The sequence below is a fragment of the Conger conger genome, chromosome 5 (assembly GCF_963514075.1).
Source record: "Conger conger chromosome 5, fConCon1.1, whole genome shotgun sequence".
Taxonomy (NCBI): domain Eukaryota; kingdom Metazoa; phylum Chordata; class Actinopteri; order Anguilliformes; family Congridae; genus Conger; species Conger conger.
Genome location: NC_083764.1, coordinates 52,610,141 through 52,635,457, shown reverse-complemented (window position 1 = coordinate 52,635,457; position 25,317 = coordinate 52,610,141). Strand labels below are relative to the sequence as shown.

General features: G+C 46.2%; 1 protein-coding gene across 3 annotated transcripts in view; it reads right to left on the bottom strand.

The window, feature by feature from the left end:
- fndc3ba (fibronectin type III domain containing 3Ba) overlaps positions 1-25,317 on the bottom strand; it is a 150,182-nt gene that overhangs the window by 58,112 nt on the left and 66,753 nt on the right. For 2 of the 3 annotated variants that reach the window (XM_061243134.1, XM_061243135.1), the window contains exons 4-6: positions 14,927-15,003; positions 7,983-8,214; positions 6,866-7,153 (exon numbers count right to left, since the gene is read on the bottom strand). The exons of the other annotated variant lie outside the window; for it this stretch is intronic. In XM_061243134.1, coding sequence (XP_061099118.1) covers positions 6,866-7,153; positions 7,983-8,214; positions 14,927-15,003 — 597 coding nt within the window. The remainder of the gene's footprint in view (positions 1-6,865; positions 7,154-7,982; positions 8,215-14,926; positions 15,004-25,317) is intronic. 3 annotated transcript variants of the gene reach the window in all.

Here is a 25,317-nt window from a genome sequence, read left to right as displayed (position 1 = left end):
CTAAACTCACCATGTTCCGAACACCAAGTTCGTTTCTGAACGGTGCAACTTTCATGGTGAATAACTAAAGAATTACTTCCAGATCAGCTTAGGTTTTTGTGTGTGGTTTTTGTGCAAGTTCTGCTTTCATAAAAACTAGTGCTCCACTGTGACATTGTGGTGGGGAAGCTGTTGCTAACCAGAGACTACAAACCGGGCAGGCTTATACAGCAGTGTGCAGAACATCTTGAGCTAACATGGTCTTCCCAACACGGGGACGTGCAGTTATTTGTTTTCACTTGAAAACTACAAATACCTGTATATTATTGGTCCAATTCACATAAATCAGTGTTTTTAGTGTTTTAGTGTCTGAGATAGTCAATAAGCAACCATAATAATACACCACATTCCTCAGGAGAAAAATGACCATTGAACAGACGTTAACGTTAACTTCTGGTGGAAGCGGCCACTTCCTCGTGTTCTGTTCGGAACACAGTGAGTTAACTTTTTGGCCAGTCTGATTTCACCTCTGACTCCAGGGTATAGGGGAGTTCTTGGCCCTCAGGGGCCGCATGCTGCTGGTCCCTGGTGCAGACCCCTGTAACCGCTGGACCAGCAACAATGTGGGACAACCGGAAGACCGCAGGAACCGCCCCGAAACAGCCGAGGGGTAGAACTCGAGGCAGCTCGGGACAGGGGAGTAGGCGTTAAACCAGGGAACAGCTGTGAAGCTGTTGTCACCGTGCCTAAGCTTTGTTTATCATACCCTGGCATTCCTGGACTGCCACCAGTTAGCGAATGGCACAGTTTCTCCACCACTGCTGGAGCGAGTCTGAAACGGCAGGAAGAGGCGGAGAAGGAGGAGGCACGGAGGACGGTACGGACGTCAGTCAACACAGGCTTTCCATTGTTCCCAGGCAGAGGCTGAAGCTGCTATCAAAACAGATTAATTTAAAGGCCGAGTGTGGGACAACAGGAGCTCGACCGGTGAACATGACCAGACGGAAAAGGGAGGGCTTCTCTGGCACTCCAGAGATGCCAAAACAGTCTGGCTGCAGCCGGGACAGTGGAGCTGATCACACTCCAGCCCAGTAGGTGGCGGCCATGCATATTCGTCAAAACGTATTATATTCTCACAGACAAGATATTGGAGACAGGGCTTCATTGGCTTTCTATTGTAAAAGGTATTAGAATTGAATATTTTCACAAAACAATCTTTGTGTCTTAAACTACTAAATATAATGAAATTTACCGCTGAAGAAAAATGAAAAAAATTGTTTTTCTTTGGTTGTTAAATCAGTTTCAGTTTTTATATTGAGGTCAATGGGCAGACATTCTTCTGGGTGCTTCACTGCCTGGAGCCTGCCACCCTCTTCAGTTTCTATGTACGCTCTATGCTGTCAGGCCACTGCTCTTCTTCTTCAGTGCTGTATATTGGATGTTGGAAAACCAACCTGGGTGCATTACCGCCACCTACTGGGCTGGAGTATGATCAGCCGGACTGTCGACAGTGCAGCTCCACTGTCAGCCTGGCTACAGCCAGATCCTTCTCAGAGATGCTGACAAATCCAAACCAGTGCCTCCATAAGAAGGCTTGACACTACTGTCAGACATGAAGATACAGGAGTTGTCTACATGGTTTGGATGAAACTGCATTCATTACAGTTTTTTATTTACAGTTACGTTTATCCAAAGCAAAGCTTACAGTTGATTAGACTAAGCAGACAATCGCCCTTGGAGCAAAGTGGGGTTAAGGGCCTTACTCAAGGGCTGTACAGATCCACATATGTTATCGTAGCTACACTTGGGTTTGAATCACCAACCTTCTGGGTCCCAGTCATGTACTTTAGGCGACAGGCTGCCCCATTCCATTGTAGAGTACATAACCATAAAAATACTTTTGACTGCATTACTTCATAATCATAGGTAGAATTGCACAGTAATACTTATAAAGTTACACTTATGCCACCACACTTATATGGCTGCATATTTTACTAACAGGAGTTGACCCTCATAGGTGACTCCTATATTGAGTCAGATATTGATTTGGACACATTGACAGAATGGGGGTTGAAGGACAATATAGAGTAAGTCCCTAAATCTAGTGACAACAAAGGGCGATGGTAGAACAGAACATCTTCTGTTATATTACATGACACTGCAGAAGGAAAGCAGAGCAATGACCTGCACTTTGAGCTCTCGACTCTCAATATGTTTACCGAAAGCTCAGAAGATAATGTTAAGTAATGTTTGCTTTCTATAGCTAATGAAAATATTTAGTGGTCAACCACTGCATTCAACCTAACTTTAAAAGCAACTCTAAAATAAAAACGTGATTCACACCCAAAAAGCTTTCAAGTTTCGCATCTCAATCTTATCAAGCACAAGGGTACAAATGAGCAGAACTCTTTCAGTTGGAGCCTTCTTCAGGTTGGGTGTTCCAGCTCTCTTCAGCTAATAAAAATAAATGGAAAGTTTCTGAAGATCAGGGAACCAAATCAATCATTGTCAGTACAAGAACCCACAATCTGGTAGTGGACCCAGACTGTGGCGAGCACAGACTGTGGCAGCCAGCCCCACAGGATGGGATGCAATTGGCCATCGTCTCGCCCAGTGTGGGAGGGAGAGTTTCTGTTGGCAGGCCGACTCCAGCTACATTGAGCCAATAAGACTCTCTCTGGCCGATCAGGCACCTGTGGGCAGCGCATGCATCAGTACAGCGGTGGGCTATAGCACAGTAGAGAGCTACATACTTAGTACATTTTTCCAGACTGCTGCTCTAGCCGACTCTCAATTTGACAGTGGACATTTCTACAAATTGAAAACAAATCTTCTAATTAAAAGCTTGTGACCAGGCGCACTGTATCAGCCGTACTTACGAAGCTTGAACGGTAGGTACGTCAAAAAAAACGAAACATTTTTCCCTTGAACTTTTTTCCCTAACTGAATGAATACCAGCAAGGCAACTTCATAGGCCAATTGCTCCCTAACGATGGACAGGCCACCATGCTGAATCACTTAAATCAGGAAGTGAAAATCGCAGAAATGTGTATCAACACAGAGCAGGACCCATGATGCCACCCTTATATGCCAGGCACTGTGGACATAAAGTTTGCCCTCTCAGGCCTGTACCTTTCTAAAGGCCATTCTGCGCCAGCCTGAGTGCTGGGTGAATGTTCCGGGACCTCCTTTTTGGCAGGAATGCGCACTCGCAGGTCCAGACGGGAGTGGGCTGCTTGTTTTCTTAGCGCGGGCCCTGTCTGGTATTCGAGACTCGGACTGGGCCCGGCAGCAGAGCACCAGCGCCAGGCGCTCCTCATCTCTCCCATTTCGGTTTTTCGGAATTTAGGCAAAGTGAGGGAACAAAGGAGATAGCTTTTGGTCTGTCTCAGTGCATACCTCCTGCTCAATACACACAAACACACACACACACACACACACACACACACATTCTCACGTCTACACATACCAGCAGGAGGTGGTCAAATCAGTTACTACCCTCACACTCTGTAGGGTACCTACCTATCTTCATAGTTTTAACTCATAACTACCAAAGAAAATAGGCTTTTTGCATGTCCGTGTGTGCGTGTGTGCGTGTGATATTATGGACATGTACATGCGTCGATATGTGTGTACATGAAGAGGGTGTGAACGTGCGGATACTGTAGGCCCTGTTGCTCCCTCGCTCTGCCTGGTTTTCAGGGCAGGCCTCAGTTTTTAGACACTGCTGTGCTTCTTATACACCCTTCACTACCCTGCAATTGTTCCATTTGTTCAAAGAAACGACCAGGATGATTCCCCGGTGTACATAGTCCTATCTGCCATGGTCTAAGAAACCACGACCACCTCAAAAACTGGAAGCGTTTCTCTCCTCACCATTAGCTTTCCCGCTACCTCGAGCACGCTCGAGCCAGGTTACGGTCCAACCGGGTCCCCCAGGGAGATGAAGAGGTTGGGGGTTCCTTACAACTTTGTGATTACGCAAGTCCCCTTCAGCCAGCACCTGATGGGGAGCTGGGAGTGTTTGGGAGATCTGACTTCTGAGGTCAACCGATTACAGATGGAGGAGGGAAAGACAAAGCGGGAGAACTCCCAGAGGCTCTCTGGGGCATGCTGGACTGATTGCCGTGTGTCACGACGTCAAACACCCTGATGGATTTCTAGTTTCATTAGAAACGGCGAAATGAAAGCCGGTCCTCCGGTTCAAACGCAGACGGGACCGGGGCCTCCCTTTGATCTCGGGGCATACTTGCACTCATATGTAGTTCAAAGGACCACATGGGCCGCGTCAGAGAAGAACGCCGGCTTGGCGAGCACTCGTCGGATTACGCAGACCGCTCGTAAATTGGCGGAGCAGGGAAAGGCCAGGCGTCGACGCAGAAGAAAAGCATTAAAAAAAGAAAAATTATTTTGAAAGCAGCGGACAGCCGGAGGTTGGCAGGTGCTCTCCAAAACGCGCCGTTTTGGTGAGGTCAGCAAGCACCCGGGGGAAAGGGCCTCCTTTTTATATTTTTTGCTCAAGGAAACTGGGATATCTGTGCACAACGGGACCATCGAGTGCTCCAGGAGGCCTTGGAACACTGAGCCTGATCCGCTATCAAAACAGCGAGTCCGTGCCCACCTCTCTAAAACAGCAAAGCCCAGGTGGGGATATGCTTCAACGACTTTTTTTTCGCCGTTTAAGGGACCGTCCCTCAACTCCCCGACCTGTCAGCACTTTTAAATGCCGACGGGGGACGGTAATGACGGAGTCTGAGGGGCCGTGAGAGCCCTTTTCGCCGTCCTCTTCAAAGCCCAGCCTACCGTATGATAAAAAAAAAGAAAACACCCTACAAGCAGCTAGCCTCTAGGTCCGGAGCCACAGATAGGTCTCTGTTTCATTACGCTTGCGCAGGTGTGTGTGTGTCTGTGTGTGGGGTAACGAGCAAGTGATTGGGTGGATGACAGCCTGAAAGGGCTCGTTTAAACCCCCCGACCCCCGCACCGATGGCCCCTACAGCGAGAGAAGAGGCCCTGTTTAAAAGGTCTCCGGCGATGAGTCCGTGTGTGTATACTGAATGCAGTTATGCAGTAAAGAGAGGAGGAGGAGGAGGAGGAGGCTCAGACCGCCACTTCGCAGGTGAACGTGACTCCTCCGGAGGCTGGCGCACAAGGGCCGCATTGTGGAGGCGGTGAAAACGATAGCGCCGCCGAACTCCTATGACTACCCCCCTCATTCTGCCCCTCTTTCCCCTTCTCTGTGGAACCTGGAGATTTAAGATGGAGGACAACTTGCTTCTGCACTAGCAAGAGACTTGTCTAATCTGCCAGAAAACTTTTACATTTCTTTTACTAGGGACAGTGCACATTAATCAACATTTTCAATTTCCACATCAATGTAAATGTACCTGAGTTAGCTAATGATCTCATTTTCATCTGTAGTCCCTAACTTACATGTCCTTGGACTGTGGGAGGAAACAGGAGTACCCGGAGGAAACCCAGGCAGACACGGGGAGAACATGCAGTCCAGAAAGTTCAAACAGAAAGGACCGGGCGGGTCTCGTATCCAGAACCTTCTTGGTGTGACGCAACACTACGCCACCCACTGCGCCACCATGTCGCCCATCAGGGGAGTTTGTTAAACTAGCATGCAGGAGAAAAATTTAATTATCCAATGACTAGTTATTCCACCACATGTGGACAAATATCTAACCTTAGAGCTATTTGTATTCCTAACTTTATTAGTCTGTGAGCCAACATACTGCATGCTCTAATATACATATTAAAACTGTACACTGTCCCTGTCAAATAAATACAAAAAACGGATGCTGCTGGGAGATGTTTATGCGATATTCAACTGATTCCAGGTCACCCGCAGCAGTTTCCTGAAAATAATAGTTAGCAGAATACCTACGGTTCTTATTTAGCATGTGGATCAAAATGGAGCTTGAAATCAATTTAAGGTTTCCAGGAAAACCGTTTAAAAACAAGCCTGGGGGAAGTTGTTGAGTTGGACGCACAAAGCACACAGAAGTCAATGGTCCATCCAAAGCTGATTCATAAAGGTTTGGCATGTCCAACCAAACACTTAGCCCCCTAATGTGCTTTTTAAAATCCACCTCCACAAGAGGAAAAAATACAAAAATTGTGGGTTTCCTGTTGTGCACAATCCTGACGTGGGTAGTCTCTAAAGGCGATGTGACACAGGCAACTTATAAGAATGGTGGTCAATAATAATTTCAAATAAGTCATAACTGCTCAAGCGCATACGCATTCAGTCCGTATTCAGGACTGCTCCTCCTTCAAACTCTCTCCTTCTTTAGAACAAAGTTCCTCCTAACGGCATACGAGAAAGTATCAAATTTGGGCACCACAAGAAACCCTAATGTGTGATTGTGGCATTGGAGCCTGGCTGTGAAATTGCTACCATTAAAATCCTTAGCGGGGAAGCAGCTCGATCCAGCAAACCTGCTCAGAGAAAAACCCGTCGACACCCTGTGTTCTCCTGTTTCCCGTGTGCCCCCGTACGCGAGCAATCGCTACCAATCAGCGGCATGTAGGGGGACGAAACCCAAAGCGGCGATAAACACCGAGTACTCCCGCTGCCTTTCACAAGTACCAGAAATAAGTTCATCTTCCGGAGTCTGGGTGTGGAAACAACTTGCTGCAGGCCCGTCACCCCAGGTGAACCCTTGGGGCCTAGTGGTTTTTCTGACGGTTGCCAGGTCGGTGCACGGCGACAGCAGTGAGGTTTCGCGTTTTTTGATTTTATATCAAAGTCAGAAGGCTTCACGATACATTGCAAAGGACTGCGATTGCTTCAAATTACTACGTCATGACAGGGCGGTATGTAAAGAAATAGCTGAGCCTCCAGATAGCAAACCCAGGGAGCCGAAGGAGCGCTTACCTTGCAGGTCGTGTTCGCTTGCTCTGGGGCTGCTCCGCGCCCGTCTGTCCGTCTTCTTGATGCCCGGGCTGCCCCCGCCCCCGCCCCCCACGCTATGGCTCTTGCCGTAGCCGTTGTGCGTGGCGGTGCAGCCTCCACCCCCGCCGCCGCTCTTGTAAACGGAGGAGGGCGGGCTGTTGAGCCGGTTCTGCCTATCCAGCTGCCTCTCCTTCATCTTCTTGGGCTGCGGCTTGCTGTACTGCTCCTCCCGCCCGATGTAGTTGGACATGCCGTAGACGGGGATGATTTCTGCAGGGGCCGAGGAGTGTGTGTGTGTGTGTGGGGGGGGGACAGAGAGGAGGAGCGTGGATGTCAGTTGCAGCACAGTCGCCCTTAGCTCTATCTAAGCGGTTTAGTGTGTAGCCAAGTGGCTAAGACGTCTGACTGGGACCCATTATGGTTCAAGCCCTGGTATAGCCATGATAAGATCCATGCAGCTGTTGGGCCATTGAGCAAGGCCCCTAACCCAGCCTTTTTTCTGATGCAACCCCAAATTAATGTCCACAAATTTACGTGACCCCAACATCCCACCCACACACATGTCTAGTGCCCAACAACACCCTTTACCTGTGACTGTATTGGCCACTCATGCATTACACTTTTTTATAGTTCAGTCATTGGGACGTTCAGCATGTAGTAGCCTACATGCTCATATTTTAAAGAGAGACAAAATAACATTTTTTTTTTTTCTAAAGACCCCATCCTCAAATCAGGTTACCCCACATGGGGTCCCGAGCCACAGTTTGGGAACGGCTGCCCTAACCCCGCATTGCTGCAGGGGGGGAATTGTCCGCTGCTTCGTCTAGTCAACTATAAGTTGCTTTGCATAAAAGCTACAGCTAAATGACCAATGCAATGTAATGCTCCCCAGGGTGACAATTGCAAAAGTTCTGAGCGGATATGATTTCCTCTTAAAGAGCCATTTGAAGTGGTTATGGCCTGTCATAGGCCTGCTAGCCTGACATATTGAGATACAGAATTAAAATGCTGATATCGGGTGGTGAAAAACAGCACCGTCTCTTTCTGAATTTAAACGCAACGCCGATGTAACGTTAATACAACGCTGCCGGTCTCTTACCTTCGCTGTACATAGGTGGAAGGTGATGCTGGTAGTACTGATGGTGGTTCATATCACCGGGGCTGACCGGTGGGTAGAAAGCAGTGTGAGAGTTGGGGATGAAGTGGGGGTGGGTCAGGTAAGGGGGCAGGTGGTGAGTGGGGGAGATGGCTGGGGAGTAGCTGGGAGGGTAACATTCTGGAGACTGCGGGGTAACCACCACTCTCCGGACCCCAGTGTTGTCCTCCAAAACCTGCAGAGAGGAAGAGAGAATTGAGGTGAGTGTGGGTATAAATCATGATCTTGGAAACAGAGGTTACCAAACATTTTTCTGATGTGATCCCAAATGAATGTTCACAGAATTACACCACCCCAACACCCCACCCACACACATCTTGTGCCTAACAACACCCTTTAGCCATGACTATACTGGAAAAACACCACCACCTCTCCTGCATCATTGCGTAATTACAGTTGGGTTATTGTAATTTTTAAACAAGTAGTGGCCAACATTCACATATTTTAAAGAGTCAAAAATACAATTTTATCTTTTTAAAGATTTTCAGGCAACCCCATCCTGAAATCGAGCGACCCAACATGGGGTCCTGACCCACAATTGGGGAAGTGTGCGTGTGTGTGCGTGTGGGTGTGTGTGTGTGCGTGTGTGCGTGTGTGTGCATGCGTGCGTGTGTGTGTGCGTGTGTGCGTGTGTGTGCATGCGTGTGTGTGTGTGTGTGTGTGTGTGTGTGTGTGTGTGGGTGTGTGTGTGTGCGTGTGTGCGTGTGTGTGCATGCGTGTGTGTGTGTGTGGGTGTGTGGGTGTGTGTGCGTGCGTGTGGGTGTGTGGGTGTGTGTGTGCGCATGCGTGTGGGTATGTGCGTGCGTGTAGGTGTGTGTGTGCATGCGTGTGGGTGTGTGCGTGCGTGTAGGTGTGTGTGTGTGTGTGTGTGTGCGCGTGTGTGCGTGTGTGGGTGTGTGTGTGTGTGTGTGTGCGTGTGGGTGTGTGTGTGTGTGCAGGGAGGGAGGGGGGTGTACAGCCAATGTGGGTAAGACTACATGCTGCGTGACCATAATGAGAATTCCACCACTGTCTAGTACAACACACCTGAAAAATATGCGCCGTTAATAAGGCTTTTTCTTTCCGTCTTACATTTTTTCCCTCATTAATAAGGACAAATTACTGAGCTTCCACATACTTGGCAGAAATATAATAGCAATAATGGGGAAAAAAGTCACCATCTGCCTGAACTTGTAACCCTGTTTTTTCGACAAAGTGCATCTGCTTGCAGCCGTGTTATGAGAATGTCAGGTCTGCTTATCTGAGACTTGGATCATGTTCGGACTTGGTTGGCATTCACAGCCTGAATGGAGAAACTCAGGTTGAATTTGTTTTCGTCACTCGTCTCTCGTTAGGCCAAGGCTGACGGAAGGCCTGGAATGTTCTTGGGGCCCCCACCACCACCTCCATTCCCTGCCCAAGATGCCTTTTAAGCTCTAAATATTCTAAAACTTCAGCATAAAAACCGTACTCTCACGACTAGTGCAGTTCAATATATGCACGTAGGTCTATTTGGTTAACCATTACATTTTGCCCTTGTGTTCAACTGTTCAATGTCTTTTGAAGATGACGAAAAGTTGACTAAAAAGATGACAAAAAAAAGAAAACTCAGTGCTTATTGAGAAACAGTGGTGAACAGGTAGATTTTAATACCCGAAGGGTGAAATGTAATCAAGAATGAATCAAAAACACAAGTGAAGCATACACTAAAAATAGCCGAAAGACCATTATCATGAGTAAGTCCATGTTTCAAAAGTCAGTGAAAGCTATTGATATTGACATCAAATATCAATACATTTCTGAAACGTCATATCACTTTGTTGAAATGCACACTGTATTGTTTGTAGGTCATTAGGAAAAATGGTAAAGTTACATAACAGACTCAACAGAAATGTCAAGAAAATTGAATACTCATTCATTTACTAGACATCCTTGCACATTAAATTACATTTCTGCAAATGTGCCAGAGCTTGCCAAATTTTCAAATGTATTCCCTCGACTACATGTTTTAGGACTGTGGGAGAAAAAAACGGAATATGTGAAGGAAACCCCGCAGGCACGGGGAGAACATGCAAACTCCGACAGGCCCTGGGGGGCCAAGGTTTGAACCAGCTACCGTTTTCTTGCGAGGCAGACGTGCTGACTATTGCACCATACCATAAAAACCAGATAGGCAGAGCCTAGCCATTTCATACACTTAGCCAATCACAATACTTAGTCTAATACCTAATTAGTTAGTACTTAGATGCTTAGTAAAGCGAAATATCAATGGAAGCAGTACTTGGTAGCAGTATTTGGGCTTGGGTTATCCAGAATGGCACCCAAAAAAGAAACACAAACTTCTACCTCCCCTCTCTAACAAACCTTCTCCCCTCACAGAATACAAACTGCAGGAGCAGGAGCCGTGTCCGGACATGCTGCAGGGATATTTTACTATAAAATTGCTCCTGTAGTATTACAAATGCACTGAGCCACCCCCGGCACTAAGGAGAGAAAATTGATAAATCATTCTCTCAAAGTGAATCGTTTCCTCGAATTAGCAATCGATGTGCCCTCCCCATTACTAGATGGTGCCCTCGAATGAGTCATGCATGCCCTCAAATTGTTAAATTAGTTCCCACCAGTTTATATCCCATGCCATCAAATCAATAATTGGTCCCCTGAAATTACTCATTTAAAGCCTCAAATTATTTCTTCCCTTGTGTGAACTTCGCCATTCTCATACAGTGCCTTCCATTTTCCTCTCTATGGTTACAGTGATAACTCGTGTTCAGTACAGTGCAGTGTCCTGCATGCACAGTGGGTAAGAATGTTTTCCTTGCAAAGTGTTGATAATGTTTAGGGGAGCGATGAGTTTAAGAGGAACCACAATTTCAGGGAACTGTGTAAATAATTTGAGGGTATGAATTCCTCATTCGGGGGAACAAATTGGTGATTTGAGGGCACCAATTAGTAATTCAAGGAAGCAATTTTTAATTCAAGTGAACATACAACTAATTTGAGGGAACGGATTGCTAATTCGAAGGAACAATTTATCTTTTTTTTTATCCTTTGAGACCAAGGGGGCTCTGTACAAATTAAACAGCTGTTTATTCTAATTTCCTGCACAGAGCTTTGATGGGAGAAGAATTTAGTGTCTAAAAGTTACCATCAGGGAGATTAAGAGCCCAAGATGTTGACCTGACTAAGGTGCAAAGCGAGTTGACAAACTGATGAAAAACAGGTCTGGTGGATTTGGCCTTTTTACCAGTCTAGGTGAAGTACACACCATTTACACACCAAAACCAAAAGTATGCGTCTTCCTCCAAGACGTCATTACCAGAAATAAATGCCGATTCTCATTTTCACAGAACCAAGGGACAGGAGAGTTAAAGGCACCAGATTAAAAACAGAATGCGCAAGTAGAATTCGTCCAGGAGAAACGTCCAGTTCTTTAAACGCCCCCTTTAGACCCCCTCCTCCCCTGCCGCATTTCCACCACCGCCGCATGGCTAAATTGCACAAACCATGTAAAAAAAAAAAAAAAAAAAAGTATACTTCTATTTACATGCAAACAAGGCCAGAGTCCAAGCCTCTATGTATTTAGGTACTGGACACACACCAGGTTGGCATCTTCAAAGTGCTCTTTGATCAATACATATGTTCACACAAATAGGCCAGAAGAACTTACATAACACTGTGCTCAGTGTCCTCATAGTGCTCAGTGTATGAAAGAGCAGTCCAGCCTTAATAGCTATGCTCACTGGCTTTTATAAAGGCTTAGTGATTCTGCTTTGAAGGGCACCAAGGGCTTTTTGTTCATAAACTAACAATGAACAAAAATAACCTAACCTAAACTAACAATGCACACTATTGAGTATAAGGGCATCACATACCCAAAATCCAAAAACATTTGAAAGTACAACCCAGGGATCTTAGATTGGACATGCCAGAAAACGTGTGTCGCAATGCTACGTATACGTATACGTACGTTTAACTGGAATAGTATCAGCATCATCATCATAGTTCAGATCACTCAGCAATATTCAGAGTACATTGCCGAATTATGAAAAAGATTTGTACCCATCACTGTTGTGCTCTATACGTATATGCTGATTGATAATATGTTCCCTGGAGTGGATGCTAGTAGGTTACCCTAGGTTGATTTGCCCAGATTTTTAGGTTGGAAAAATCCCGATTTCCCTTTACTGCAATTCAAGCTTGCGATACCGCAAACATTGCGTGTCTCACTTTGTGGGAAGGGGGTGGGCGGCATGACCGAAGTCTGAAGGGACAAGTCGCATATGCGTCCGGCCAAAAACAGTCTCTTGCTCTCAAAAGCTCCCCCACACAGGCCCTGATCCCTGCTGGCTCCTGCAGACAGCCAGCCGCTTCTCAGAGCTGAAGGAGCGCTTACGTAATGGTGACTCCATTTCCCGCTCCGTGCTGGCGCGCACCGCTGTTTGCCTCCGATCGGCCGTACGTCCAACCAGCGAGCTCCCGACAGCCGGCAGGCCGGGAACCTACAGGGACCGATCCTCCCCAGGGACGGAGAAGCAAACAAATGCCCTCGCTGCTCTGTGCACCTCGGAATTTCCCCTCATCCTGAGCCTCTGGCTCCGCCAGTCCGTAGACGTGCTAAATCTCACAATGTTTTAGCAGGCGCTAATGCTAACGCTAATGCGCAAAAAAAAAAAACAGACTGCCCTTGTTTTAACATGAGGGGTGAAGTGGTTGTGTGTGTGTGTGTGTGTGTGTGTGCACGTGTGTGTGTGTGTGTGTGTGTGTGTGTGTGTGTGTGTGTGTGTGGGGAGGGGAGCATGTCTACTTCAGCTAGCCATAACTCCGCTCTTATCCCAGATAGTTTTGTTTTTCGTTTTTTCTCTGCTTTGACCTTTCCTGGAAATACCAGCGCAGAGCCTGACCTTTTCTGAGGCATGGCGGATTGTCAGAGCTCAAAGGCAGTGGGCCCGCCGTGTTAGACTAACCGCATTGTGGGGGAGACCGCATGGCGTGATGAGAGTGCTTGGGCACCGGTATCCTTTCTCCAAAAATCAGCTCACTTACTTTCTCCGGTGCTGGGCGCTGTCTGAGCCTGAAAGAATAGTCTATGCCTAAATCAGAGGTGAATGCTTTACAAGCCATGCAAAACATTTTCACTAGGTTAAAATGGCCGCACTTTTACAGTAAAGGTGAAGGGGGAACGGATCATCTCCACAGCAATTTTAAGCCTCATGCCAGTCAATGGGATTAAGATTCATTACCCTAAATGCTTTGTGAAAGGGGGCGGGACTTTAGGCCAGACATGCCACCATTTTCTTGATACACGATACTTGTCTTGTGAAGTGAGAGTAAAATTTGTTTTCTTACAACCCAGATTTTTAATCAAATAAAACCAAGACCCAAATGTTTCAATTTGGATATTAAGTAAAGGACCAAATAAACTGAAAAATGACCATCTGGTCAATCAGAAAGTAAAATTCATTTTAAATCTTTTGAAGATATTAAGCAAGCACACACAGATGGAGATGAAGCCAATTAAAAGCATTCAGTTGAGCAAACAACTACGAGGAACATGTACGAAGGTGGCCCTAAATGAGCCGATTCATCCATGCGTGTCACTACAAACTAAACCTTTTTCTCACTTGCTCACTCCTGTGTCCACTGCCTTTATAGAATGATCTCCGGGAAGGCGAGGCGGCGTGCCAAAAATGTTGTAAAAATAAATTCTCTCGATATCTGGAATGTTTCTCTTGGCCTTGGGGAGAATGCTGGATTTTCTTATAAAATATCATTGGAGGCTTTAAGGTATCTTGACACTGAAGGCAAGCTACTGTGTCATGAAACACCTCCGCCACTCTTAATATAGGCTTGTATTACTTTGCCTTATACCAGATGTGGAGGCAGACTTGAAGTAAGCCATTTCCAATGCTGGGCTTCAATAGCTGACTCAGCAAAGTCTTTGAGGAAATATACAATGGTGAAGGTGTAAAGATTGTGGTCATGGTTGCTATTTCACAAAGAACAAGTAACAATAAAACAGCGCTCCAAAAGGACAATGTGAAAGGAAGAATCGTCCAGACAGAAGAAAGAACAGAAGGAAAATAACTTTCGGAGAGGACCTGTGGAGAATTTATAGGAAGGGGATCAAAGGGAGGTTACTCCAAAGCACTTTTATTGGAGGTAGGTCTACAGTAGCCACAGCCCTGGAGAAATCTTTAACAGACCAAAGGCTGGAGCTGCTGCATTGACACTGGTGATACAGATCATTCAACGGGGCCTACACTACCTTGTGAAAGACCAGGACAAGACGATGGGGAGGGTACTTGCGTGAGCGTACAGAATGGTAGGGCTGGACTGACACGCGGATAACGTATCGCATGTGCTCTGACAGAACTTTGAGATTATGTTGAACATGCAAGCTGAAAACACGTGTCTTGCAGATCTCCTGCAAATATAGCTACTTTGGAGAAATGAACACATGCACACACAAGCAGTTGTTTCCCAGCCATACACACTTACCTTAAATTTGAAATTTGATGAAAGTTTGTGATGAGTAACATGTTGTTTCTTCATGCAAAATAGATGTGGGGTTTAAAATTCAATTAAGCTGCTTTATTTTAGGGGTTAAGTGAAGGCGGGTCATTTTTTACCCTTAGGACAAGGGGAGTATGCAGAATGTTAAGACTACACAAGGGTTAACCTATCAATCGATTTGAGTGAAATGCTCTTTCTTTCTTAATACTTTCCTATGCTTATGCTTGCCCTTTTGGCTCCTTGCTCCATTATAAAATACAGGAAAACCCTAACAAATACAAGAATGCTTGGATAGCTCAGGAGGAATTTCCTAGTTCCGTCTGTGCGTGACTGGGGTAGTGGCTGCTCGCTGAGGCAGCGGTCGGGCCTGTGTGGACAGCGCAGCGGCTCACCTGGGAGATGTAGCCCGGGGGCACGTGGATCGGCGGGATGGAGCCGTTGGGTGACATCATCGGGACCTCTGCGGGACCTGCGGGAAGAAAGCGGCCGATTGTTTAAAACGGTGAAACTCAAGTCTCGTCCCCTCGTTCCCCCGCCCTCTCGGTCCTCCCCTAGACCGTCCCCCGGGCCAAGAGAAACATTCCAAATATCGAGAGACTTTATTTTCACACCGGCTCGCTCTCCCGAAGATCATTTGATTAGTCGATTGAGAAAATAAAACCCGACTCAAATCTAGATTTCCCTCGTGCCGATGCCAGACATGCAAAGGGGTGAATAAGTGGTCAAATAACCGCAAATAGTCTATGACTGGGTCTGTTGGCGGCCACAACCCCTGAAGCCCCTTGCATTACATTCTAGGGAAGAGCCTTGCTAGCTAGTGCTAACCTCTCCGCAAATTTGGGAACCCTCTCTGTAGCTCCCAGCAGAGCTCTAGCAAAAGCCTGCTGCCCCAAAATCTGTGGTTCGGTCAGGAAGGACAAGTCAAAGCCGTATCTTCTTCTTCTCCCTTCCTGAGTCAGGTACTATACTGTACCATGGTGGAAGAGTAGTTTTACTGTCGGGGAACTGCTTGTACAGCTGGTAGGTAGCAGGTAGGGCTGTTGAAATGTGACCAGATTCAAACAGGACAAGGATGAATGTTGTGGGACGGAATAGTGGAATATACAGAATGAAGCAAAATAAACCTGCAAGTGGATAGGCTACAGCAGCAGAAGACTTAATAAGTCTAAAAAGTCGATTAAATAAAGTGCTCATTGAGTGAATAATGCAAGGTAATGTAAGAAATCTAGCTTCACTTCATCACCCACACTTTTGGGCTCCGTAGCCACCGCTGGCCCCATGACCTACTTATGAAGCCCCGGCACATGTTTTCCATCCCCACTGGCCTGTCTGTTCACCTATGGCAGCAAAACAAGCAACGTAGAGGCGGGAAAGAGTGAAGTGAAGCGCTTCTTTGTTTGTCAGGCGTGCTTTCACTTGTGCACACAGAAGGCTACAGGCAGAAGGTGGTGGGGCTCAAAGCATAACAAACAAACAAATATTTTTATATTTTTATATTTTTGATCTATATTTAAATCAGTAATAGAAGCAGAATTTTAAAAATGGTGATCTGAGCAGTATTATAGTCTACTGCCAATAGGCAATAGTACCTTTCCTTTATTTATTCATTTATTCATTCACTCCTTCATTTGCAAGAGCAAAATAGAATGCAAACTGCTAATGTAACTTGGGGGTGAAGATGCGCTTAAAAATAAAAACGTGAAGTGGGCTGTACGTCTCAATCCTGTGCATGGCACCAAATGGGAACCTCTCCCAATAGCCAGCTGTGTAAATGCATAAGACTGAAAACAAAAAGCCTGTGAACAGGGTGCATGGTAAATAAATGCATAATGTAATCTCAATGAAATAAAACCCTGTTGTATAATGGTGCGGTCTTTCCTCTTCCTGCGTGTCTGAACACACTTTGTTCTTTGTTGTTTGAATCTACCCGGTGAAACTATCCAACGCCTTGTAGATGATGAGCTGTTTGAACCATTCCAGGTTTTACCATCCTTTTAAGTACAATACCTGACTAACCACTAACCACCTGGACTGGCTCAAACAGCTACGACAATCAGAGATGCATACGAACAGTAACCCTTTTCTGGGCCATCTGCCCAAAGCTGAAAGTCATTATCTCTATATGCTACAGCACAGAACTGCAAACATAATCTAGATTTCAGGTCCAGTGAATGCGGAGAGGTCTGGACACAAGCGCTCGGGAAAAGGCCGGGCCCCTCTGCGAGACCAAGTCGCACTCTCCCGCGGACATTCCCAGCGGTGTGAGGCGGCCATGCTGCTCTGTCGCGGCTAATGGGAACGCCACGCTGTTTACCTGCAGCAAATCATGCCTCTTCCGCCGGCAACGAGAGCCCCGCATTTCCCAGTCGCCCCATCCAAATGTTTAATGTAAATACTGTAAGGGGCTCGGCGTGTGTGCTTTTCACCTCTGCTTTTCCACTCTCTCTCTCTCTCTCTCTCTCTCGCTTTTCCTCCATTTGATACTCGTCTTCTTTCGCTCCTGCTTAGAGGAGGAACCTCCAGGCCCACCTGGTGGCTGCAGTGGAGGCGTGGGTTCAAATGCAAGGGGCGAGAGGTTTCCTCATCACGGCGAGGCGGCACTCACTGTGAACGGCCTGCTACCTACCTCAGGGCTCCCACACCTGCTTCTTTTAAAGGCCTCATTTCCCCAAATGCAAAGACCCATAAAACCTGCACAGGTGTATGTAGATAATTTTACATTGATGTGCTTTGCATGCCATAAATAATGCTATAACATTTACTTGAACATTGTAAGTATTCTTAGAATTTAAGAATGATAATAATTATTAGAAAATAGCAGTAATATGCTGTTCATTGGTGACTGGACCCAAAGTGTTGCAGACAGCTTGGTTTGACTTCCAGAAGCTTCCGCAATAGAAATAAATGGTGTGAGCTGAAGACCTGGACTGAAACAGTTTCGGCTGGAAAACTGAAAACAGACCAGGCACCCACATTCTCACCCCAGCACCACCCCATTTTTTTGTTTGTTATAAAAATCAGATAATGCAGAAAGATTCTGTTAACTTTTCCATTCCGGTGTGACACACAGGGGCTCAGATCCGTGCTGCTAAAGACATTTGAGTCCCCCGGAGATGTGTCCAGTCAAGTTTCGGCTAACTATACCGTTATAAATCAATGTGATCGCCATAATGAATTTTACAGTTAATGCTTCGTTTCAAAGGCATAACCTCCTCTCAATAACAACTATGTCATATCCTGAGGCCACATACCAGACCTGCCAGGGGCCCTGCATGCTCATTCAAGGATACACGACGGAATAATTAAGAGCGTTTAACAGATTTGTCTCTCATCACCAAAGTAAATGAGGTGGAATTTCGACGGGAAAGAATATGCATCCGTAAAAGACTGCACTTTTAAAAAATAACAGTTTAAAAGTTGAAACCTAGCCAAAAGTGAAATGAAAAAAGTGTCCGTGCATAAAAACAACAAAGAATTTGACAGAAACACACACTACCTATTACCTACAGTGACTGGGTTAACACATTCACCGAACCACTCTCCCAAGACTCATTTTTAAATAGCACCACCGTGAATGCATAATCAGCAGAGTATTACAGTGCAGGACAAAGTAAGTATACTTAAGTTCTCGGGAGAGGCTTGGTTGTGAGGGAACACAGTGTGTGTGTGCGTGTGTGTGTGTGTGTGTACCGAGGCCTCTATTTCAGCCCAGTTGGACACACAGAAGTAGACACGGTCTTAGGCCCCTGCACCCTCCATAAAGCGGAAGAAGCCAGAGCTGCTTCAGGGGATCACGGCCCACACTTTCAGGACAGCACGATGCTATCCCAACCACCGTGGGCGAATGTGGTAAAGAAGAGTGAAAAACACCACAACACCTCCCCCCCCAACCCCCTCCGCTCGCTCCCACCCCTCCATCTCTGCGGCTCGGGGACTCGCTTCTTCGCATAAACAGGAAACCTGGCGCTGGCCACCGACGGACGGCCAAGCCGGAGGCGCTATTTTTCCCCTTTTTTTATTTGGCTGGAACAGTGGGAGTGGATGAGGCTCGCGCGCTGAGCGCAGGACTATGCGTTTTACAGGAGGAATCCCCACCTCCCTCCCCACTTCCTCCCCTCCTCCTGACAGTGAGACCCGCCGCAGGAATGACACCTTCGGAAATAAACCACCCCTTCCTGGAGCGTCGCAGTTGCCACGCTCTGATAAACACCACCGGAGTCCTATTTTTGTTTCATGACTGTTTAGACACTCGGTTCGACCGCCTTTGGTCACTAGGCTGAGATTCAGAATCACCTAAGGTACCACTTTGACGCAAGACACAAAGCAAGGCTTTATACAGTAATCATGACTTTTGCACTCAACTATGCAACTGAACAACCCTAAAAAGAGGATTAGCATCCAACTTAACTGCTGTAGCCTAATTCCACCACTTAAGGTTTTCAAACTTTACCACAAAGCAGTGTGGCAAAATTACTTTAATTTCAAAGTGAATTTAAGTAAGTCCCTAAAAAAGGCAGACGTTCCAGTCAATGGGTTTGCGGTTAGCATTCAGAGAATCAGCAGTATTTACCTAAGGTTATGTAAAAGCTGTTTTGTCTGCCCCAGATACTAAGGGGTAAGCTACGAGCTCACAAGGGAGCATGACTGAGTATAAGCATTCAGCCTTGAGTAAAAATACCTTTTCAGTGTCTAAAACAATAAAGTAGGCCCCACACAGTTCTCTGGCTAGGAACCCAGAAGGAAATTTCCGGAAATTTCAGACATTCAAGATTCATTGCAGCTTGCACCGAGACACCATGTTCTCACAGTTAAGTTACCGTCAGCATGTCATTACTTAAAACAACATAAATTGTGGGTTTATTGAATCAGTTTGTCTTCCTTTTACTTGCCTGTGAAAAGTGAAATTGAACTAAGGGGTAAAATTCGGGGAGCTATCAACACCCTGCCGAGATTTCCTCGATTTTTCCAGAGCAATTATAGAGTGATTAATCACAGTGGAGGTGGTACAGGGGTTGGGGGGGGAGTGGGGGTGTGCAGGCTTGGCGTGCCACAATCCCCATTAGTGACTCTCGTGGGCGTAAATATACGGACCGCCTGCAACATCGCCCCCAGTGGAATCCGCTAAACCGGGCGAATGAACCCGTCGGCCCGACGGCCAACCTGGACGCCGGGCAAAGTCTGAGCTCGTGGGTGTGCGCGTGGGTGTGCACGCGGGCGGACGGCTCGCGAGTGTTTACCGTCTCCAACAAAGTGAGAAAAGCGAGTCAAGGTTGAAAATACACTGGAAGGAACAGAACAGCAACCAAAAAAAATTACACATTCGACGCGGCGTAATGATGCAGAGGTGGCTATAATTATAAAGCTTCAGAGAGAGAAGGGAAAAAAAGTGTGTGTTGGCTGGCGTGAGGAATGTTAACATCCACTTGGGTGGGGTAAAGGTATGAGGGGCATGCCGTATAATAGGATCAGAGAAGAGTTTAAATGAGGACTTAGGCAGAGCAGTGGGTTGGAATTAACTGACATTTCAAATGTGAAGTCTGTAGTCCAGGACATAATTGGTAGAGAAGTCATTATTTTTTGGTTTGGATGTGAGGGGGGAGGGTTTCAGAGGTGGGGGCCACCAAATTGCAGTCTCATCGACTTCTCTTCTCGGCAATGAACTGGCTGTGGTGGTGGCGGGGGAGTTTAGACTCAGATCTTAAACCAGACTCTGCCATTTCCAGTGAAAGGGGAGAGAATCAGCGCCATGTGTGCGCACATCTTGAACCAATAAATACATGATATAATTTCTTTGCAAGCCGTGGGCGCATAGCACCATCCCTTTATTAAAGAACTTGGACAAAACCGAATGGAAAAAAAACTAAATATTGCTGAGAGAAGCCCTTTTCTCTGCAACTTGGGTGCTCCGAGGTTCTAAGAAAACACCGCGGCGCTGGAACGCGATTCGACGATTGGATGGTGGGCGGGGTCGACTGTGCAGTAGCTCCTTCGCAAGCTGACAGACAGCTGGAGGAGGGGCATCGCCGCGCTAACCAATGGGAAAGCAGCGGTGGTGAGAGTTGTCGTGGAGGAGGGTGGATGTGGAACCTCAGGCATTAGGCCCAGCGGTGGCCGCCGCAGACTGCAGCTTTCGTAAACGTCACCGCCTACGGCCAGATCACATCACATCAAGATCTCTCATTCCATACCATTCCATTCCATTCCATGAATAGACTTATTCATTGGTATTTCATATGTAATTTCACATGCACCATCTAGCCTCATGTATCATATCTGTGCAGAATTATGAGTTTATCCAGGTTGACACTGATGTGGAACACGTCTGTCCAATAAACCAGCAGTCAGTCACTACTTCTGGAAAATCATATTTCTGCCTACACTGGCGAAGTGCTCAACTATGATAAAAACATAGAGGGCATTATCAGTCTGCTCCCAGCTAGACACTGAAGGTCTCGTTTGAGAACTACTGAAAGGAAGGAGAGGATTGTGCCCACATCCAGTGCTTTCTTCTTTCCAAAGCCATAGTGCTGGGGCTTTACACACACACACACACACACACACACACACACACACACACACACACACACACACACACACACAACACACGTGTCTTCCGGGAAGCCTCGGTCATGGAAATTACAAGAAACTGGCTGGCTTGAGCAAACGTTTTCCTTGTTTCGGGAAAGTGTAGTAGGATTTCTCCAGAAAAGAGAAACAGTCCTTCAAAGCTCACAATAAGACCAGAGATTGCACTTTAACGACACAACAACTGATTAATGCTGTAATGTTTGCCAAAAGGAGATTACATCAACTGGACATTTCTCATAACTAACACAAGTGAAATGGAACTGCCTCCTCCCCTGTGTTCCAACACAAGAGGATTATTACAACCGTCATAACATGCTAAAAAGCTTTGCATTTTAACAATGGAAAACATGACCTATATTTCAACACTTGTTCCAATGTTACCTACATACCAGGGGAGACAGGACACTGGAATTTAGCTGTAGGGCAGAGTGTAGAGGGACTGCTGAACAGTTGTGCAGGAGTGGAAAGGTTAGGATGGAGCTGGAGATGAGGGGGGAGGGGGGATTTAAAGGGACAAGGTTAGACGGGAAAACAACCCAAAATGATTTAAAATTCCTGAGTGTTTTCCAATGGGTCAGAAGGGACGGATGTCTAATCTTCAAAGGAATGTCCTGTCCACGATTGTGTTGGTCTGCAAGTCCCATAAATCAGTTATCTACAAAGGTACACCATTGAGAGGTGAGAGAAACCCCTCACCCCACCCAAAGCCTCTTGAAAAAGAAGCCTTCTCCTCCACACCCTCTTTGGACTGAGGGACCTAGGGGGGGTGGAGGCTTGGGTAACGTGCGTCCGGGGAGACTCGAGAGGGCACTGGCCGACTGGACTGTTGTCTTTTCAGCCTTAGCCCCCTCACCCCCTCCTCCCCACGCCAGCACAAGGCCCCATTCAAACCCCGTCCAGCAGCTCCCAGCACAGAGACAGCAATATGCTCACAGTTGGCAAACAGACGTCTGTTTGGACAGTCTAAGCAGCCTTCTGCTCGGCAAACATCAGCATTCCTCGTACTCCACAGCGAGGGGGGGAGCGAACGGACGGCCTGTTCCCATACCGGGCCTCTGAGGCCCAACGGGTCTGGGGCCCCCAAAAAACAAGACGCCCTTTGTCTACCCTAGCCGTCCGGCTGCCTGCTCTAGGAGGGCGGCCTAACTATAAGCTTTCACAGGACATAACAAGAATGTGTGTACGGAACCCTGTACCGAACAACCCAATTGTTAACCGGCCGATACACAGCGTGCACAAAACACTCGGTGTCGTGCGTCTGCCTTACACTGTGCCTCGGTTCTTTTAGTTTTTGGGCCAAAAGTGGACGGAGCTGAAATTTTCCTCACAAGAAAGGCTGGAGAGGAGAGGAGGGAGTCACGGGGGGGGGGGGGGGGTGGCGGTAAGAGCTCTACTGAGGCTCGAGGAATGGTTCTTTCTGTGTGGAGCTTTAAACGTGATTGACGCTCCGACGGGCAAGCAGCGCAGACCCACAGAAATATGCACACAGTGGGACCAGATAACCTACCCTTCAAACTGTGGTCTTTCGTGACTGACCATCATGGTTTTAGGAAGACTGGGCCATAAAGTGTGTTGGCAATGGATGGCCAACCCAGCTGAAGGTCCAGCATGCATGGAGTGTTCTTTGCTGAGAGCAAATTGCCTCCTACACCCTGGAGTCAACAAACTCAAGAAGGCACTGCACAAAATGTGCGACTCCATACATGTAAACAGACATACATACTATTACATTTAAATGCTGCCATGTATTCTCTTATAGCTCTGGGCAACAACAAAAAAACTCTGCTCAGAGACACAAAGTGCAGCATCTGCAGCAACAACCGACAGCGCCCAGGTGCAAAGAACTGTCTCCCGAGAACCAGACATTTGAACCACACATGCCAGAGCAAACAGTAAAAGCTGACGGCGGAGAGATATCTTTTCAAAATGATTGCTAGCAATTTGCGGGTTTACAATGCTGTAAAACCGAATGCCTTCCCCATTAGCTCACAATTCTTTTATGAAGTCGTTAAGTGTGCGTTTTTCGTGGCCTGGAGCGGACCGGGTTGTTGTTCATCGTAAGGCCCCTGTCAAAAAGATGATATGCTGGAGACGGGGTCTCGAGTCCCGCCTGCTCGATGCAACTCTTCCATCTCGTGCCTCAGGTTTTCAGAGACGGACCCACAAGGGGGCAAGTATTTTCTGGGTCAGTTTCCATCAGCTGTGTGCTGCTTTTCTCCATCAGCGAAACTGGAAACACGCAAGGATGAGTGAATATTCAGACCGTTGCTACTGCAGTATTATCACAGGCCTATCAATACAATTTGTTGTTTGCGTGAGTGCATGCACGTATGTACGCATGTACGTCTGTGTGCTTGTGCGCCTGTGAGTGTGTGTGTGCGCGTCTATCTGCGTCACACAAAGATAAAGCAAGAGCGAGAGTGAGAGAGAGATGGCGAGAGAGAAAGTGAGTGAGAGAAAGAGCGATTAACATCTGTTTGTGATTGATGTTCCGGTGGATTCCCGGCCGTAAGTGCAATTGGTCTCCATCACTTTCACACACTGTGAAATCCCATCAGAATTCAGACTGGAGAACAAGACCTGTTTATTGGACGATGTGACCGATTCAGAGAGGGCTGAATTCGCTCAGTGACGGAGGCTCGCCGCTACAAGATTCTAATCGTCGCTGCAGGCAAGTGCATACAATTCGCACATTTCTCATCAATAATCTGGATGTCATCATTACTGTGTGCAGCTGTGATCTGACAAGCACGCAGTAGCACACTCCCTGACGCACAGCCTATCAATAGCCACGCCCCGTCCAGCTCACAGCTTAATGAAATTTGCGTATTGTGAAATCCCGATGAGACCTTGTCGTCACACCGAAAGAAAGAAAGGCAGATGGAGCTCGTTGAGCAGGGTTTAGCAATTCGATATAATTCGACAAAATGGGAAGTTAAAAAAGAAGCAGTTTTATTATTTTAACATTTATTTTGGCTTTGTAGCTAGTTACAGATAACTTGAGAAGCCTAGCTACCTCTATTCAAGGCAACAGATGTAACTGGTAACTGGTAAATTCATGAGTAGCGGTGTAACATAAAGCTTCTATATTGGTCATCTTACATTTCTTTGCTTCATAAGCCCAAACTAAAGACAACTGTGAGCATACACTAACTTTATCGTTCCCTTTTGTCGAACTTCCTTTAGTTCTTTCTTTCCATCGAGCATGAAAAAATGTGCATCATTAGAATGTTGCAAATCGTGAGTTTAGCGAAGAGTCGCTAGTATGCTTGTCGCATTGTAGCCTGAACTAACCTTTAAATTGCAAAAGCAGTCTTCAAGGAAAGGAAAACTAAAACTTAAAACAACTTTATTTTTTTAATTTTGTTTTGGCAGACGCTTTTAATCCAAAGTGATTTACAAGTGCATAGGTTCTTCCACAAGTTAAAGCATCACATCCATAACTAGTAAAATACACATGAAGTGTTGTTCTAAACATATAGTCATCATAAGTTTTATATATATATATATATATATATATATATATATATTTATTTATTTTATTTTTTTACGTGTCCACCTCTCTGTTGCGATCTGGTGAGGCAATATTCTATGTAACTCGGTGAGTTACATATTCTCTTGAAAACCTATAATTCTATGCTACAGTAAAATGAACCTTAGTTTCACATAGGCTTGGTTTGTGCATTTGCATTTTAAACTGGATTTGCATTGCAAGTGAGGGGGTCAGAAATTAGTTGGTGGCTGCACATGCTAGTGTTGCTAGCACAGAATTCAACAACTAGGACATCAATATAAAAAGTAAAAAAATTAATCATTCAGGGCAGGGGCAAATCTATTTGGACTGGCCAATGAAATAAGGTTAAGGATATGAGAAACAATGTACAGTACGCTAGATGCTGCATTATGTAGCCTACACTGAGTTACGTATTGTGAAGGAGGGTTGCATATTGCTTTTGCAGAAACCTTACATGTTTTGCATAGTTGGGTAACATGATGTGTATAAAATTGACATCTAATTAAAAAGCCATTAAAATGCTTCCTTATAATAAATGATCATAATGGCAACATTAGAGAGAAGCATATAATGCGTACATTTCAAATGAAGCCACATATTTATAGCCAAAGAATGTCTACGGTAATGTAATGTCACAGCCCCCCAAAACACCCCGACACCACCCCAGGATGTATACGTGAC